At 41.7% G+C, this 13,552-nt stretch overlaps 1 protein-coding gene across 10 annotated transcripts in view; it reads left to right on the plus strand.

Annotated features, from left to right (window-relative positions):
• Window positions 1-13,552, plus strand: part of CHL1 (cell adhesion molecule L1 like) — a 231,822-nt gene that overhangs the window by 110,234 nt on the left and 108,036 nt on the right. For all 10 annotated transcript variants that reach the window (XM_039355679.1, XM_039355670.1, XM_039355671.1 and 7 more), the window contains one exon: window positions 662-844. In XM_039355679.1, the coding sequence (XP_039211613.1) occupies window positions 754-844 (91 nt within the window). In that variant the 5' untranslated portion in view covers window positions 662-753. The remainder of the gene's footprint in view (window positions 1-661; window positions 845-13,552) is intronic.

A 13,552-nucleotide genomic window follows, 5' to 3' on the forward strand; every position in this document is an offset into this window, starting at 1 on the left:
TTGGTCAGTGAGCTGCGGACAAAATGATATATATACTTTTGGTTCTTTATTACATTTTATACTTTCCATCTTCTGTTCTTCCAATGTATTTTACAATGGCTATAAAAGTAATGGCGTCTTTGTATCAACCTTAAATTATTGACTCTCAGTTTAAGATACCTGTGGTAGACAACATTATCTGTAAATGTGCCTTTGTACCAAAGCACATTTTCTATCTAGAGGTGTTTAATTGTTAATACAATTCTAAGGTGTTCTGCTAGAATGTTGGGGCAATAGTAAAATTATTCTAGCCTGTATTAAAAAATAAAATAAATGTCATGATATATATCTTATTTTTTAAATGGTTTTCAATCTCTACATCTCTATTAAAAAGAAAAAAAAATAGAAGGTTAGAAGTGGGCCAAATATGTTAGCCATTTTTCCCCTTGTATACAAGAAGGAAAGTAATTAGATTTGTTTGGGGGTAATTGATTTTGTTTTTTCCCCCTCCCTTTCGGAATATGAGAACAGGAGGGTAAAAGAATAAATTACAATCTGTATATTGCTGTGATTTATGCTTCTGCTTATTAATCTTGCCTATTTCTTTATTTTATTAACAAAATTATAGCTGAACCATTGCCTTAAAAGTATATTTTGGTGACTGTCTCCACTTCATTTCCAGATTTTGCTCTCTCGGACGGTATTCACTGTACAAACCAGGAAAATTGTGAGGCATCTTTCAGTCTGTTTGGACTTCATGTTTACAGAAGAGAGATGGAGATGCCATTAGAAACAAAAAGAATTTCTCTGTGCCTGATTCTCTTTGTACTAAATTTGGCAGCAGCTATTGAAATCCCACTTACTGGTAAGTTATAGCTATTTGCTGAATATTCTTCTACTGGTGATTAGATTAGATCTTACCAATGTGTTGTTTCCATTTTGAGCTTTATTTTTTTTTCCTAGTGTGGCCTTTTGAGAATTTCTGTGTGACAGAAATTGCAAGTTTCATTTTTTTTTTATGCAAAGCCATCAAAAGGTACATATAGCACATGGATAGCTGACTGAAGAGTCTTATGAATCAGTCATTAAAGCTGTGATTTCCAAATTTAGACAGGAGGTTCAATAAATTTTTTGGGATATCCAGACAGGACAGAGAAACTCAAAGTGAGTATCAGAAAAATTGGGGATAATGCATAAGAGGATAATTCAATGTTTCTTCGAATATTTATTCCAGAAAAAATATCAGCCAAGAGTATTTAATGAAACAATTTTTGTTGCTTTGCATATATTGTTATTTATCTAATTATAATATATTTTAGCTGCCATTCATGACTGCAATGGCTTGCAATATATAAAACCATAACTTAATAAAAATAGCTGTAATTTATTACAGCCTAAATTACATTCATCTCACTTTCTTGATTTTATCTTATTAATGACAGAATGTGTAGAAGTTCTAGAGATTTGTTCCAATCCCATCTATTTTTATGTGAAAACTTGCTATTGCTTGTCATATACTGGATATCTCACAAGCTTTTCCAATGAGAACTTTTGAGATGATTATTTTTTTGTATAGACAGATGATAAAAATAAGTCTTAATACTTTCTCGGCTTATTAGGCCTTCCTTCCTTCCTTCCTTCCTTCCTTCCTTCCTTCCTTCCTTCCTTCCTTCCTTCCTTCCTTCCTTCCTTCCTTCCTTCCTTCCATATTCTTAATAATTACATTGTCATTGTCAACCAAAATATGAGATACTTGAGATCTGTTGTTATATGTAGCCAACAGCTATTATGAATATGCTTATTGTCAAATTGACGCAATCAAAGTATTCCAAATCAAGCAGTCAGTGGTGAAGGATCAAAATTAAAAGTATCTTAGTAAGAAAAAGGTGTCAGAATAATTCTTGTGTGATCCTCATGGTTCCCAGCTGGCTGCACTTTTCCCAAGTTCTGCTGAGAGAGAGAGTCACTGATGTTTTCACTGAGGAAACTATTATTTTTTTCAACTTCCTATCAGCCCGTTTTCTGTCTTAGCATTAGATCTCCCATGGTAGCAGGAAATTATTTTGTCTAATTTGACTGTAGACTGCCATTATTAGGCAGAGAGGACAAAATTGTGTACAAAGAAGTATGTTTCATAGAGAACACTAGCATCAGAAAAGCTGAATGTGACAGAAATATTTTGCTTTGTAATGTGTGGGAGAGTGTATGAAACACCTTGCTTTGAATTGTTAAAGCAGCCATTTTTTTTTCCAGATTTGTGGACCTTCTAGCTCAGGGGTCTTCAAACTTGGCCCTTTTATGACTTGTGGACTTCAACTGCCAGAATTCCTCAGTCAGGCGTACTGGCTGAGGAATTCTGGGAGTTGAAGCCCACAAGTCATAAAAGGGCCAAGTTTGAAGACCCCTGGTCTAGCTACTTTAATCATTCATAGAGATATGTTTGTTCAGAATTTGCATAGTTCTAATGGCTGTGGAAAAATAATTATTTTTTTTTTAGTATTGAATTCGTAGTAAATGATTTATCTTTTCAGAGCTGGTGCTTGAATTCTCTTATAAATTGCAAATTTGGATTCCAGATCACCCATTATTTAGAATCATCTCCTCAAATTACATGGCCTTGCTTTGACCCCATTTTTCCATCTGAATTCTTAATTTTTGTTAATGAAGGTTTTAATGGCTTTAATAAACATGAATCATATCTGGCTATAAACAAGATAGGCAAAGCCTGGTTCCATTGGCAGTGTAGACGAAGAGGTACCATATGGTGCGGCAAGATACCACATTCTCTTTGAGCAGTGAGTTTTCCAGTTCACTAGGTTTAAAGACTTTCTAGCCAGTTCTCTAATATTCATTCCTGTAATTTATAACACAGTGGTAATTCTATTATGGTCAATTACTCTTCAGGGTACAATTTCCATTTTTATAGTTTGGTTATATGAAGATTCACAACACTTTAATTTCTTCAGCATAATAAAAGAATGTAAATCTATGAAATAGATGATTTGCATAGTTGTGAGTCGATCCATTCTGCTTCTGAGGGTGTATGGTTTTGAATATGAAGGAACACTCCCCCCACTTTGTACATATAGTAAGAACTTGTATTACCGGGCATACATGCTTAGTTATGAATCCTTTTTGCCTGTATTCAAAAATACACTACCAGTATTGACCTGAGCCATTAGAAGAGGGATGTCAAACTGCCAGCTCATAGGCCAGATGCATCATGCTAAAACTATGCCCACCCAGCAATGGGAAAAAAGTCAATGATATGTCCTGACACGTCACGTAACATGGCAAGTTTGACACCCCTGCATTAGAAGAATGGTTGTATTTTCTCCTCTAGAATTGTAATGTTGATAAGAAGTAATAGTGATCTACACACACACACACACACACACACACACACAGAGGCAGCTTACTCAATGCCCTCCCCCCTGTACCAGAGAAAAAAAAAGGGACAGGAAGCCCCATCCAAAGTATGGTGGCATCTGGAATTAGGATATGGATCATGTAGGCATTGCAGTCATAGGTCCTATGAAACCATGCAATTGAAAACCAAAAAGGCCATGGGTTTATTAAAGCTCTAACCATATAGATGCTCAGCTGAGTTTGAACTCTGACCATAGGAAGACAAATATAAGGAAGACCTGATAAGTTAACTTCCATAATAACTGAATACAGAAAGTACAAATTATAACTTATTTAAAAGTGCATTGTAATATTCAACCTTAAGATCACTGGCCCATGCATCATAGACACCAGGACTATGTGGACAGACCATACCAACACAAGCATAACTTCTGTTGGCAAAAGCTGATAAAGGGCGCCCCTTGCCACTGTTACTATGTGGCTATCCAGTACTAAAGAGAATTCTCAGAATGCAAACTTGTTCCTTAAGGGAGACTAGAACTCCCATTCAGAAAAGGCACATCACCTGAGCCTCGGAGCCCAACCCCTGGAATCAGCAACAACTCTGCCTTGTCCAAGTTTTATTTCAGATCATTTTTTCACATCCAGTCCTTTACAATAAGGAGATATGCAGAGGCTTTCAAAAACATTCATGAAAGGAAAAAGAAAAGCCATTCTCATCAGTACATAGAATGCAGTTAACTCCAAACCTTCCTCCAACTCATTCTTCATGTTCAGGTAACATGGGAGAGAGAATACAATTTTTAAGACTCCTGAGATAATTCCCAGGAGACCAAACTTTCTTTGTATCACCTTCTGTTAGTGCCCAAACACATAAAAATGGAATAACTTAAAAGTCTTTAAAGAAGAATTCAGAGAAACCAGAACAGTTCAGAGTAGAACACGAACAACATATTTATCTAACACAAAGGGTAGAACTTCCAGGAGCCACAGGAAACAATATTGTGTTTTGTTTAAATTATTTGATTTAACAGCATGGACAGTCCCCAAAATACTGAAATGGTGGTCACACATGACCAAAATAAGAACAAACTAAATAGCTTATGTTAAAATCTCTCTCCCTTTTTCTCTGTACTTAAATAATCAAGAATTGCAATAATGCAAAACTGATAAAGTTATGGGAAGAGAATATTGGTCAGTATGGAACATACAATATCTTTCATAGGATCAAAGTTTTAAAGTCATAGTACTAAACTCTGAAGTTGATAATGCATTTTTAGCAGAGAATGTACTGTAGTTGCAGCTGCAGAGATATCTAATAAGACTGAATGAAAATGGAAAGGCTAAATTTATTAACCTCACAATTAATGTTAAAATTAATTTCTCAGATTAATGTCTCCATTATTCTTTTTGTTTTTTCTCTGTTACAAAAGGTTAAAATGTAAGTCTTGAGCTCATTCCCTTCAGTGAAATTCCTTTTGAATAACACTGCTAGGAAATCCAAACCAAAGTGAATAGAAGATATATTTGTTGTTGTTGTTAATTGGGAAGTCATGTCCAACCCATTGCGACCCCATGGACAACGTTCCTCCAAGTCTTCCTGTCCTCTACCATCTTCTGGAGTCCATTTAAGTTCACACTTACTGCTTCAATGACTCCATCCAGCCATCTCATTCTCTGTCATCCCCTTCTTCTATTGCCCTCAATCTTTCCCAGCATTAGGCCCTTCTCCAGTGAGTCCTTCCTTCTCATTAGGTGGCCAAAGTATTTGAGTTTCAACTTCAGGATCTGGCCTTCTAAAGAGCAGTCGGGGTTCATCTCCTTTAGGACTGACCGGTTTGATCGCCTTGCTGTCCAAGGGACTCGCAGGAGTCTTCTCCAGCACCATAGTTCAAAGACCTCAATTCTTTGGCGCTCAGCCTTTCTTATGGTCCAATTTTCACAGCCATACATTGCAACTGGGAAAACCATGGCCTGGACTATACGCACTTTTGTTGGCAGGGTGATGTCTCTGCTTTTTAGTATGCTGTCTAGATTTGCCATAGCTTTCCTCCCCAAGAGCAAGCGTCTTTTAATTTCTTGGCTGCAGTCCCCATCTGAGGTGATCTTGGAGCCCAGAAAAATAAAATCTGTCACTACCTCCATTTCTTCCCGATCTATTTGCCAGGAATTGAGAGGGCCGGATGCCATGATTTTGGTTTTCTTAATGTTGAGTTTCAAGCCAACTTTTGCACTCTCCTTCTTCACCCGCATCAAGAGGCTCTTTAGTTCCTCTTCACTTTCTGCCATTAGCTTGGCTGTGTTCTGATTGGATGGAGGTGCGTTCTGATTGGTTAGGAGCTTGGCTGTGCTCTGATTGGCTGGGGGTTTGGCTGTGCTCTGATTGGCTGGGGGGTTGGCCAACCTACCTGTATTAACCTACAGCTGCCTAACATGCAGACAGCCCAGGTTCGAATCTCAGAAGGGTATGTCTGGTTGAAAAGAGCTAAAGAGTTCGAAATTGCTATTCGAGTTCTCCCTTAATTCTTTGCTAGCAATCCAAATTTTAGAAATGTATATGATGTCACAGTTGTGACTGCTGCCTGTGGATGACTCTAGTTTGAGCTGATACAAGGCAAAAGATTTCTCTCTCCCATATTTGGGCAACAGGGTGTAACATACAGCATTCTAGATAACTCCTCCCCTGTTTCTTCCCTCCCTAACACAGCTGGCAAAAGTGAGACAGAGCCTGTGGCCTAGAGGTTAATAGAGCTACCTAACATGCAGACAGCCCAGGTTCGAATCTCAGAAGGGTATGTCTGGTTGAAAAGAGCTAAAGAGTTTGAAATAGCTATTCCAGTTCTCCCTTAATTCTTTGCTAGCAATCCAAATTTTAGAAATATATATATATATATTTGTTTTCTGAGGTTTTCGCGGGTATTGTATGTAGGTCTTTGGTTGTTCGGGTTTTCTCCCGCGTAAAATTGGAAGTGTCTTGGCGACGTTTCGACGAAGTCCCATTCGTCATCTTCAGGCTGGTGTTTTCAGCTTCGTGCTTTGAGCAGCAATGTGTGGTCTTAGCTGTTTCTTCCTTTTAACTGCCAGTGGGGGTATGAACTGATTGGGTGGGAGCTTGGCTGTGTTTTGATTGGGTGGAGGTGTGTTCTGAATGGTTAGGGGCTTGGCTGTGCTCTGATTGGCTGGGGGAGTGTTCTGTTTGGTTGTGCTCAGGTTAGTCTGAGTTGCAGAGGGGTTTAAGATTTTGGGCTGCCTTGCTATTTTTTTTGGCTTCTCGTTCCTGATAGTGCCTCCTCTTCATGGAGGGTGTCAGTTTGCTTCATGTATGGATTGGAGGGGTTTAAAGTGGCTAATGATGCAGCTGTGGTCTGGCTTCTGGTTTGTGGTCGTGCCTCGTCATCGGTGTGGCTTTGGGTTTGTTTTTTGCATGGATGTGTGGTGGTGACCTCCTGTGTGGTTTTTGTGAGTGTGGGTCTGGTATCATTTTTTGTGTTAGGGAGTCGTTTGTCAATAAGGGCGGGTTTCCAAATGGCTGGTAGGCGGGAGGTATCATCTCGCTTGTTCATGCTGTGTGGGCGTTTTTCTATCTCGATGGCTTCTCTGATTATTCTGTTATTAAAATGTTCACTTTTGGCAATGGTTCTGGTATTTTTAAAGTCAATTTCATGTCCTGTGGCTTTAAGGTGTTGGACCAGGGAAGATGTTGGTTCCTCTTTTTTGACTGAGTTCTTATGTTCTTCAATGCGTGCACTTATTCTTCTGTTGGTTTGTCCGATGTATGTGGTGGGACAAGTGGTGCATGGGATTTCGTATACTCCTTGATTTTCTAATTCAATTTTATCTTTGGGGTTTCTAAGGATGGTGGATATTTTTCTGTTTGTGCAGAATGCTGTTTTGATGTTGTGTTTATGGAGGATCTTACTGATTCTGTCTGTGGTGCCTTTTATGTATGGGAGGAGGCTTTGCCGTTTTCTTGTTCTTTGTCTTGGATTTTAGTGGGGGTTTCTTTTTGGATTAGGTTTGTAATCTTATTTCTATGGAATCCATTGGATGTTAGTACATTGGTGAGAGTGTGTAGTTCGGGTTTTAGGTGTTGTTCGTCAGCTAAGCGTTTTGTTCTGGAGATGAGTGTCTTGGCTACAGAGTTGATCTGTGCTGGGTGGTGGTGTGAGAGAGCGTGCAGATAGCGGTTTGTGTGTGTTTTCTTCTGGTAGATGGTGTGTCCTAGGGAGCCATTGGATTTCTTGTAGACTAAGACATCCAGGAAGGGAAGTTGGTTGTTAGCTTCTGTTTCCATGGTGAACTGTATTTTGGGGTGTAGGCTGTTGAGGTGTGTGAGGAAGTTGTCCAGTTTTTCTTTCCCATGTGGCCAGATTATGAAGGTGTCGTCTACGTATCTGAGCCAGAGTTTGGGTTTGTGATCTGATTTTTCTAGAGCTTGGGTTTCAAAGTGTTCCATGTAGAGGTTGGCAATGACAGGTGAGAGGGGTGATCCCATGGGTGCTCCTTCTGTTTGTTTGTATTTTTGTCCATTATAGATGAAGTATGTGTTGGATAGGCAGTGGTTGGTCAGATCTAAGATGTGTTTGGGGGGGTTATATTTGTTTTGAATAGCTGTCAAGGCTTCTTTGATAGGCACTTGGGTGAAGAGGGATATGACATCGAAGCTCACTAGTAGGTCGCTGGGCTGTAAGTTTTGTTTCTTTATGATCTCTATAAACTGGAATGAGTTTTTTACGTGTGAGGTGATGGATTCTGCATAGGGCTGTAGTTGTTTGGCGAGATATTTGGCTAGGTTTTGTAGAGGTGAGCCTATGGAGCTGACTATAGGTCTGAGTGGGGTTCCTTCTTTGTGTATCTTGGGGAGACCATAGAGTTTGGGGCATCTGGATGATTTCTCTCTGGGAATGATTCTTTGCTGGATCTCTTCGCTAATGGGGGAGGCTTTTATTTTGGATCTGGTGGTTTTTTCCAGGTAGGTGGTGGGATCTGTATTTAGGGGTTTGTATGTGGAGTCTTGGAGTAGGTTGGTTAATTTGGTTTGGTAGTCAGATGTGTTCATAACCACCGTGGCATTGCCCTTGTCTATAAGAGCTGGAAAAGAACCTGAAGATATATATATATAATGGGGGTTTCTTTTTGGAAACCAAAAAGAAACCCCCACTAAAATCCAGGACAAAGAACAAGAAAACGGCAAAGCCCTCCTCCCATACATAAAAGGCACCACAGACAGAATCAGTAAGATCCTCCATAAACACAACATCAAAACAGCATTCTGCACAAACAGAAAAATATCCACCATCCTTAGAAACCCCAAAGATAAAATTGAATTAGAAAATCAAGGAGTATACGAAATCCCATGCACCACTTGTCCCACCACATACATCGGACAAACCAACAGAAGAATAAGTGCATGCATTGAAGAACATAAGAACTCAGTCAAAAAAGAGGAACCAACATCTTCCCTGGTCCAACACCTTAAAGCCAAGGACATGAAATTGACTTTAAAAATACCAGAACCATTGCCAAAAGTGAACATTTTAATAACAGAATAATCAGAGAAGCCATCGAGATAGAAAAACGCCCACACAGCATGAACAAGCGAGATGATACCTCCCGCCTACCAGCCATTTGGAAACCCGCCCTTATTGACAAACGACTCCCTAACACAAAAAATGATACCAGACCCACACTCACAAAAACCACACAGGAAGTCACCACCACACATCCACGCAAAAAACAAACCCAAAGCCACACCGATGACGAGGCACGACCACAAACCAGAAGCCAGACCACAGCTGCATCATTAGCCACTTTAAACCCCTCCAATCCATACATGAAGCAAACTGACACCCTCCATGAAGAGGAGGCACAACCACGAACGCGAAGCCAAAAAAATAGCAAGGCAGCCCAAAATCTTAAACCCCTCTGCAACTCAGACTAACCTGAGCACAACCAAACAGAACACTCCCCCAGCCAATCAGAGCACAGCCAAGCCCCTAACCATTCAGAACACACCTCCACCCAATCAGAACACAGCCAAGCTCCCACCCAATCAGTTCATACCCCCACTGGCAGTTAAAAGGAAGAAACAGCTAAGACCACACATTGCTGCTCAAAGCACGAAGCTGAAAACACCAGCCTGAAGATGACGAATGAGACTTCGTCGAAACGTTGCCAAGACACTTCCAATTTTACGCGGGAGAAAACCCGAACAACCAAAGACCTACATATATATATATATATATATATATATATATATATATACATACATACATACATACATACATACATACATACATACATACATACATACATATATATGTTGAAATAAAATGAGCACCAAGGTAATAAAACTATAAAAGTTTAATTTAAAAATGCCAAGCTTTCGCCGTTACCTGCCGGCATCATCAGGGCTTAAAAAGCCAGAGAGTGGGAGAGTCTCTTATAAGCAAGCCAGAGTCTGCGCCCGGCTCTTTGATCTCGTTATCGGACCTAATTGGATAGATTGTACTCTGGTGATCCGTTTCTTCCTGCACCCCTTATCTACGTGTATGTCCTCATTTGCCTTCTTTTCCTTGGATTCTACGGTAGGTGGGGCAACCTCCCTATCTCCCTGGTTGCCCCCCTCCTTTGATCCATTCTCTCCCTCAGGTTTGTGTGATGGTTTGCATTTCCCTTTCCTCCTTTTCCAATCCACATCCATGCAGCTATTCTCTCTACGAGTGCTTTCCCTTTGTTCCCTAACGCCTCCCCCTCGTGCCCAGTTGTTACTAAGATGGTCATGTGTAACATTCTGGGCTGCCTGGGTTACAGCAATAAATTGGGGTAGTTCGGTGAGCTGTTTATCCATGTGATAAGCCTCGTAAGTATGGTCATGCGCAGTCATCATGCCCCTCCCCCCTTTTTTGTCTTCTGCATCCTTCCTCCACACGTTACAATCGGGATCACCGATGCGGGGGGAAGTGGGATTATGGTCTCCTCGAACGTCGTGACGTTCCTCTTCTGCTCCCCTCCTCCCTCCAATGCTTCTCGTTCTTGCATGCGTGTGGTACAGGTCTTTAGAGTCAATGGGTGCTGCCGATACGGGGTGCGGCAAGATGATTTCACAAGCTCCACCCCCCACGTGTTCTTCCGTCCGGGTTCACTCTTCTCCCTGCTCCTCGGGATATCCATCCACTCGTTATTACACTCAGCGCCGTATGCTCTATGCGTTCCCGATTCGGTTGGTGTTGCTGGTCGGGGGAGTCGTCCCGTCTTCTTTGGATCGGTCAGCTGTTTTCTCTCAAGCTGTAAGTGAGGTGTCAATCCTGAGAATCTCCTCCCATCTCCATCTGCGATGTTTTCCTGTGCACCAATTGGGATGTCCCCGGTGTCCATAATACGGGGATTCTGGGCTTTGATTTTCGCCGCCCTCCTAGCCTTTTGGAAGCACGTCAGTACTGTGGGGGTGGTGGGGTTTTTCGGCTGTTGCTCTTTCTCCTCTAGGTTATCCACAATTTGTCGGGGGATTGGCATATCTTCCTTGGTTTCTCTACTGAACATGCCATTGAGCTGTCAGTAACGGGATGGACAACTGGCCGCACTCCATGATCTTAATGCCAAATGTGCCGAGCAGAGGTCAATGTGCCGGTTAATGGAGTCACTATTGGAGAGCCATGCTTCTTTTAGCAGCCGGCATCCCTTTGTATTGTCACTTGCCAAGACGCATACCTCGTTAAAATTAAAGCAGTGGCCCAATTCCGCCATATGTACCCATATCTGGGAGTGCTGCTCGCCCCTTTTCACTGCCAGTTTGTGTTCATGGACCCTGGTCTTCACTCGTTTGGAAGTCTCCCCAACATAGTTGCATGGGCAGTCCATACAATCAATCTTATATATGGCTACCGACCTTTCCATGCTGGGGAGTGGGTCCTCGGGGTGCATAATAGCGGCACGTAGCGTTTGATTGGGTCTGTGTGCTACTTTTATGTTATATGGCGCTAGGATTCTTGCTGTTGCCTCTGAGACGTTGCAAATATAGGGGAGGGTGACACGTGTTGTCTGTGGCACTGGTTCGTCAGGTGGTGGGTTACTCCGGGATTCAGATGGTATACCATGCCGATTGATGAATCTTACCGGGTACCCATTGCGCTTGCATATCTGGAAAAGGTGGTTTCTTTCCTCCTTCTTTGCTCTGGCAGTGCTGCAATGTGACTCCACTCGTTTGAATAAGGTTCTAACACAACTGACTTTATGGGCTGTCGGATAGTTACTCTCATAATGGAGAATCCTATCCGTACAAGTTGCCTTTCGGTATACCCTGGTGGTCAGAGATCCATCCAGTTGGCGTTGAACTAATACATCTAAGAATGCCAACGAGCCCTGATTTTCTTCCTCCATGGTGAAATGGATGTCTGGGTATACCGAATTCAAAATGCTCATAAAGTCAGTCTTGTGCTGCTTCTTGATGACTACAAACGTGTCGTCCACATAGCGGGCCCAAAATTTTGGTTGGTACTGGGCCATCACTATGTGTTCTAACCGTTGGAGCACCACCTCTGCTATTATACTGGAGATCAGAGACCCCATTGGTGTTCCCTTAATTTGTTCGAATATAGTGCCCTGAAATGTGAAGTAAGTCTTTAAACAGACTCCTACCAGTTTTATAAGATCTTCCATCTGGAGGGAGTCTTGATGTTGTTCCGGGTTTCTTTGGTCCAATCGGTCTGTTAGGACAGTGACCGCAAGGTCTTGTGGGATGGAAGTAAACAAGGAAACCACATCAAAAGAAACCATAAGTTCATCTTCCTCCACCCTCAGGGCTCTAATTTTATTTAAGAATTCATCTGCCGATCTCACAGTGGTGTTACTATTGTTGGCCAATTCAGAGGTAGGGGTGCCCCTAAATGCAACAATACGACGGAGGGGGACGTTGGGTTTGTGTATCTTGGGTAGCCCATAGAACCTGGCAAGAGCTGAGTCACCAGGACGTACTCTTCTCAACACGTCTTCACCCATCCCCCTATTCCGTTTTAAGTCATCAAGAAGCTTGTTGGTATGGTTCCTGAGTGTAGTTGTGGGGTCTTTATTAACTACCTTATATGCAGTACTGTCATTGAGCAATTCCAGCGCCTTGTTAATATACATCACCTTGTCCATGACAACAGTTGCCCTCCCCTTATCCTTGGGCCGCTATTATGCGCCCCAAGGACCCACTCCCCAGCATGGAAAGGTCGGCAGCCATATATAAGATTGATTGTATGGACTGCCCATGCAACTATGTTGGGGAGACTTCCAAACGAGTGAAGACCAGGGTCCATGAACACAAACTGGCAGTGAAAAGGGGCGAGCAGCACTCCCAGATATGGGTACATATGGCGGAATTGGGCCACCGCTTTAATTTTAACGAGGTATGCGTCTTGGCAAGTGACAATACAAAGGGAGGCCGGCTGCTAAAAGAAGCATGGCTCTCCAATAGTGACTCCATTAACCGGCACGTTGACCTCTGCTCGGCACATTTGGCATTAAGATCATGGAGTGCGGCCAGTTGCCCATCCCATTACCGACGGCTCAATGGCATGTTCAGTAGAGAAACCAAGGAAGATATGCCAATCCCCCGACAAATTGTGGATAACCTAGAGGAGAAAGATGGAGAGAATGGATCAAAGGAGGGGGGCAACCAGGGAGATAGGGAGGTTGCCCCATCTACCCTAGAATCCAAGGAAAAGAAGGCAAATGAGGACATACACGTAGATAATGGGTGCAGGAAGAAACGGATCACTGGAGTACAATCTATCCAATTAGATCCGATAATGAGATCAAGGAGCCGGGCGCAGACTCTGGCTTGCTTGTAAGAGACTCTCCCACTCTCTGGCGTTTTAAGCCCTGATGATGCCGGCAGGTGACGGCGAAAGCTTGGCGTTTTTAAATTAAACTTTTATAGTTTTAATTACCTTGGTGCTCATTTTATTTTAACATGAATATACCCAGGGTTCATATTTTTAATATTATTAATATATGGATAGAGATTTTAGTATCTTTTCACTAAAGTCATTTGGATTTTGCAATTTTGCTCTGGAAGCACTATTATAAAGACATTTGAGCATGTGTTCATATGTAATAATAGATGATTATTGGAAGGCAGTTTAGATATTATTACAATATTTTCCATGGATATACTATATTGTTCCTTAGTTTCTCAAAATTCTGTGTTCACCAAGAAAAC

Source organism: Crotalus tigris, unplaced genomic scaffold, assembly GCF_016545835.1.
Source record: "Crotalus tigris isolate CLP2741 ecotype Arizona unplaced genomic scaffold, ASM1654583v1 scf7180000018725.1201236, whole genome shotgun sequence".
Lineage (NCBI taxonomy): Eukaryota > Metazoa > Chordata > Lepidosauria > Squamata > Viperidae > Crotalus > Crotalus tigris.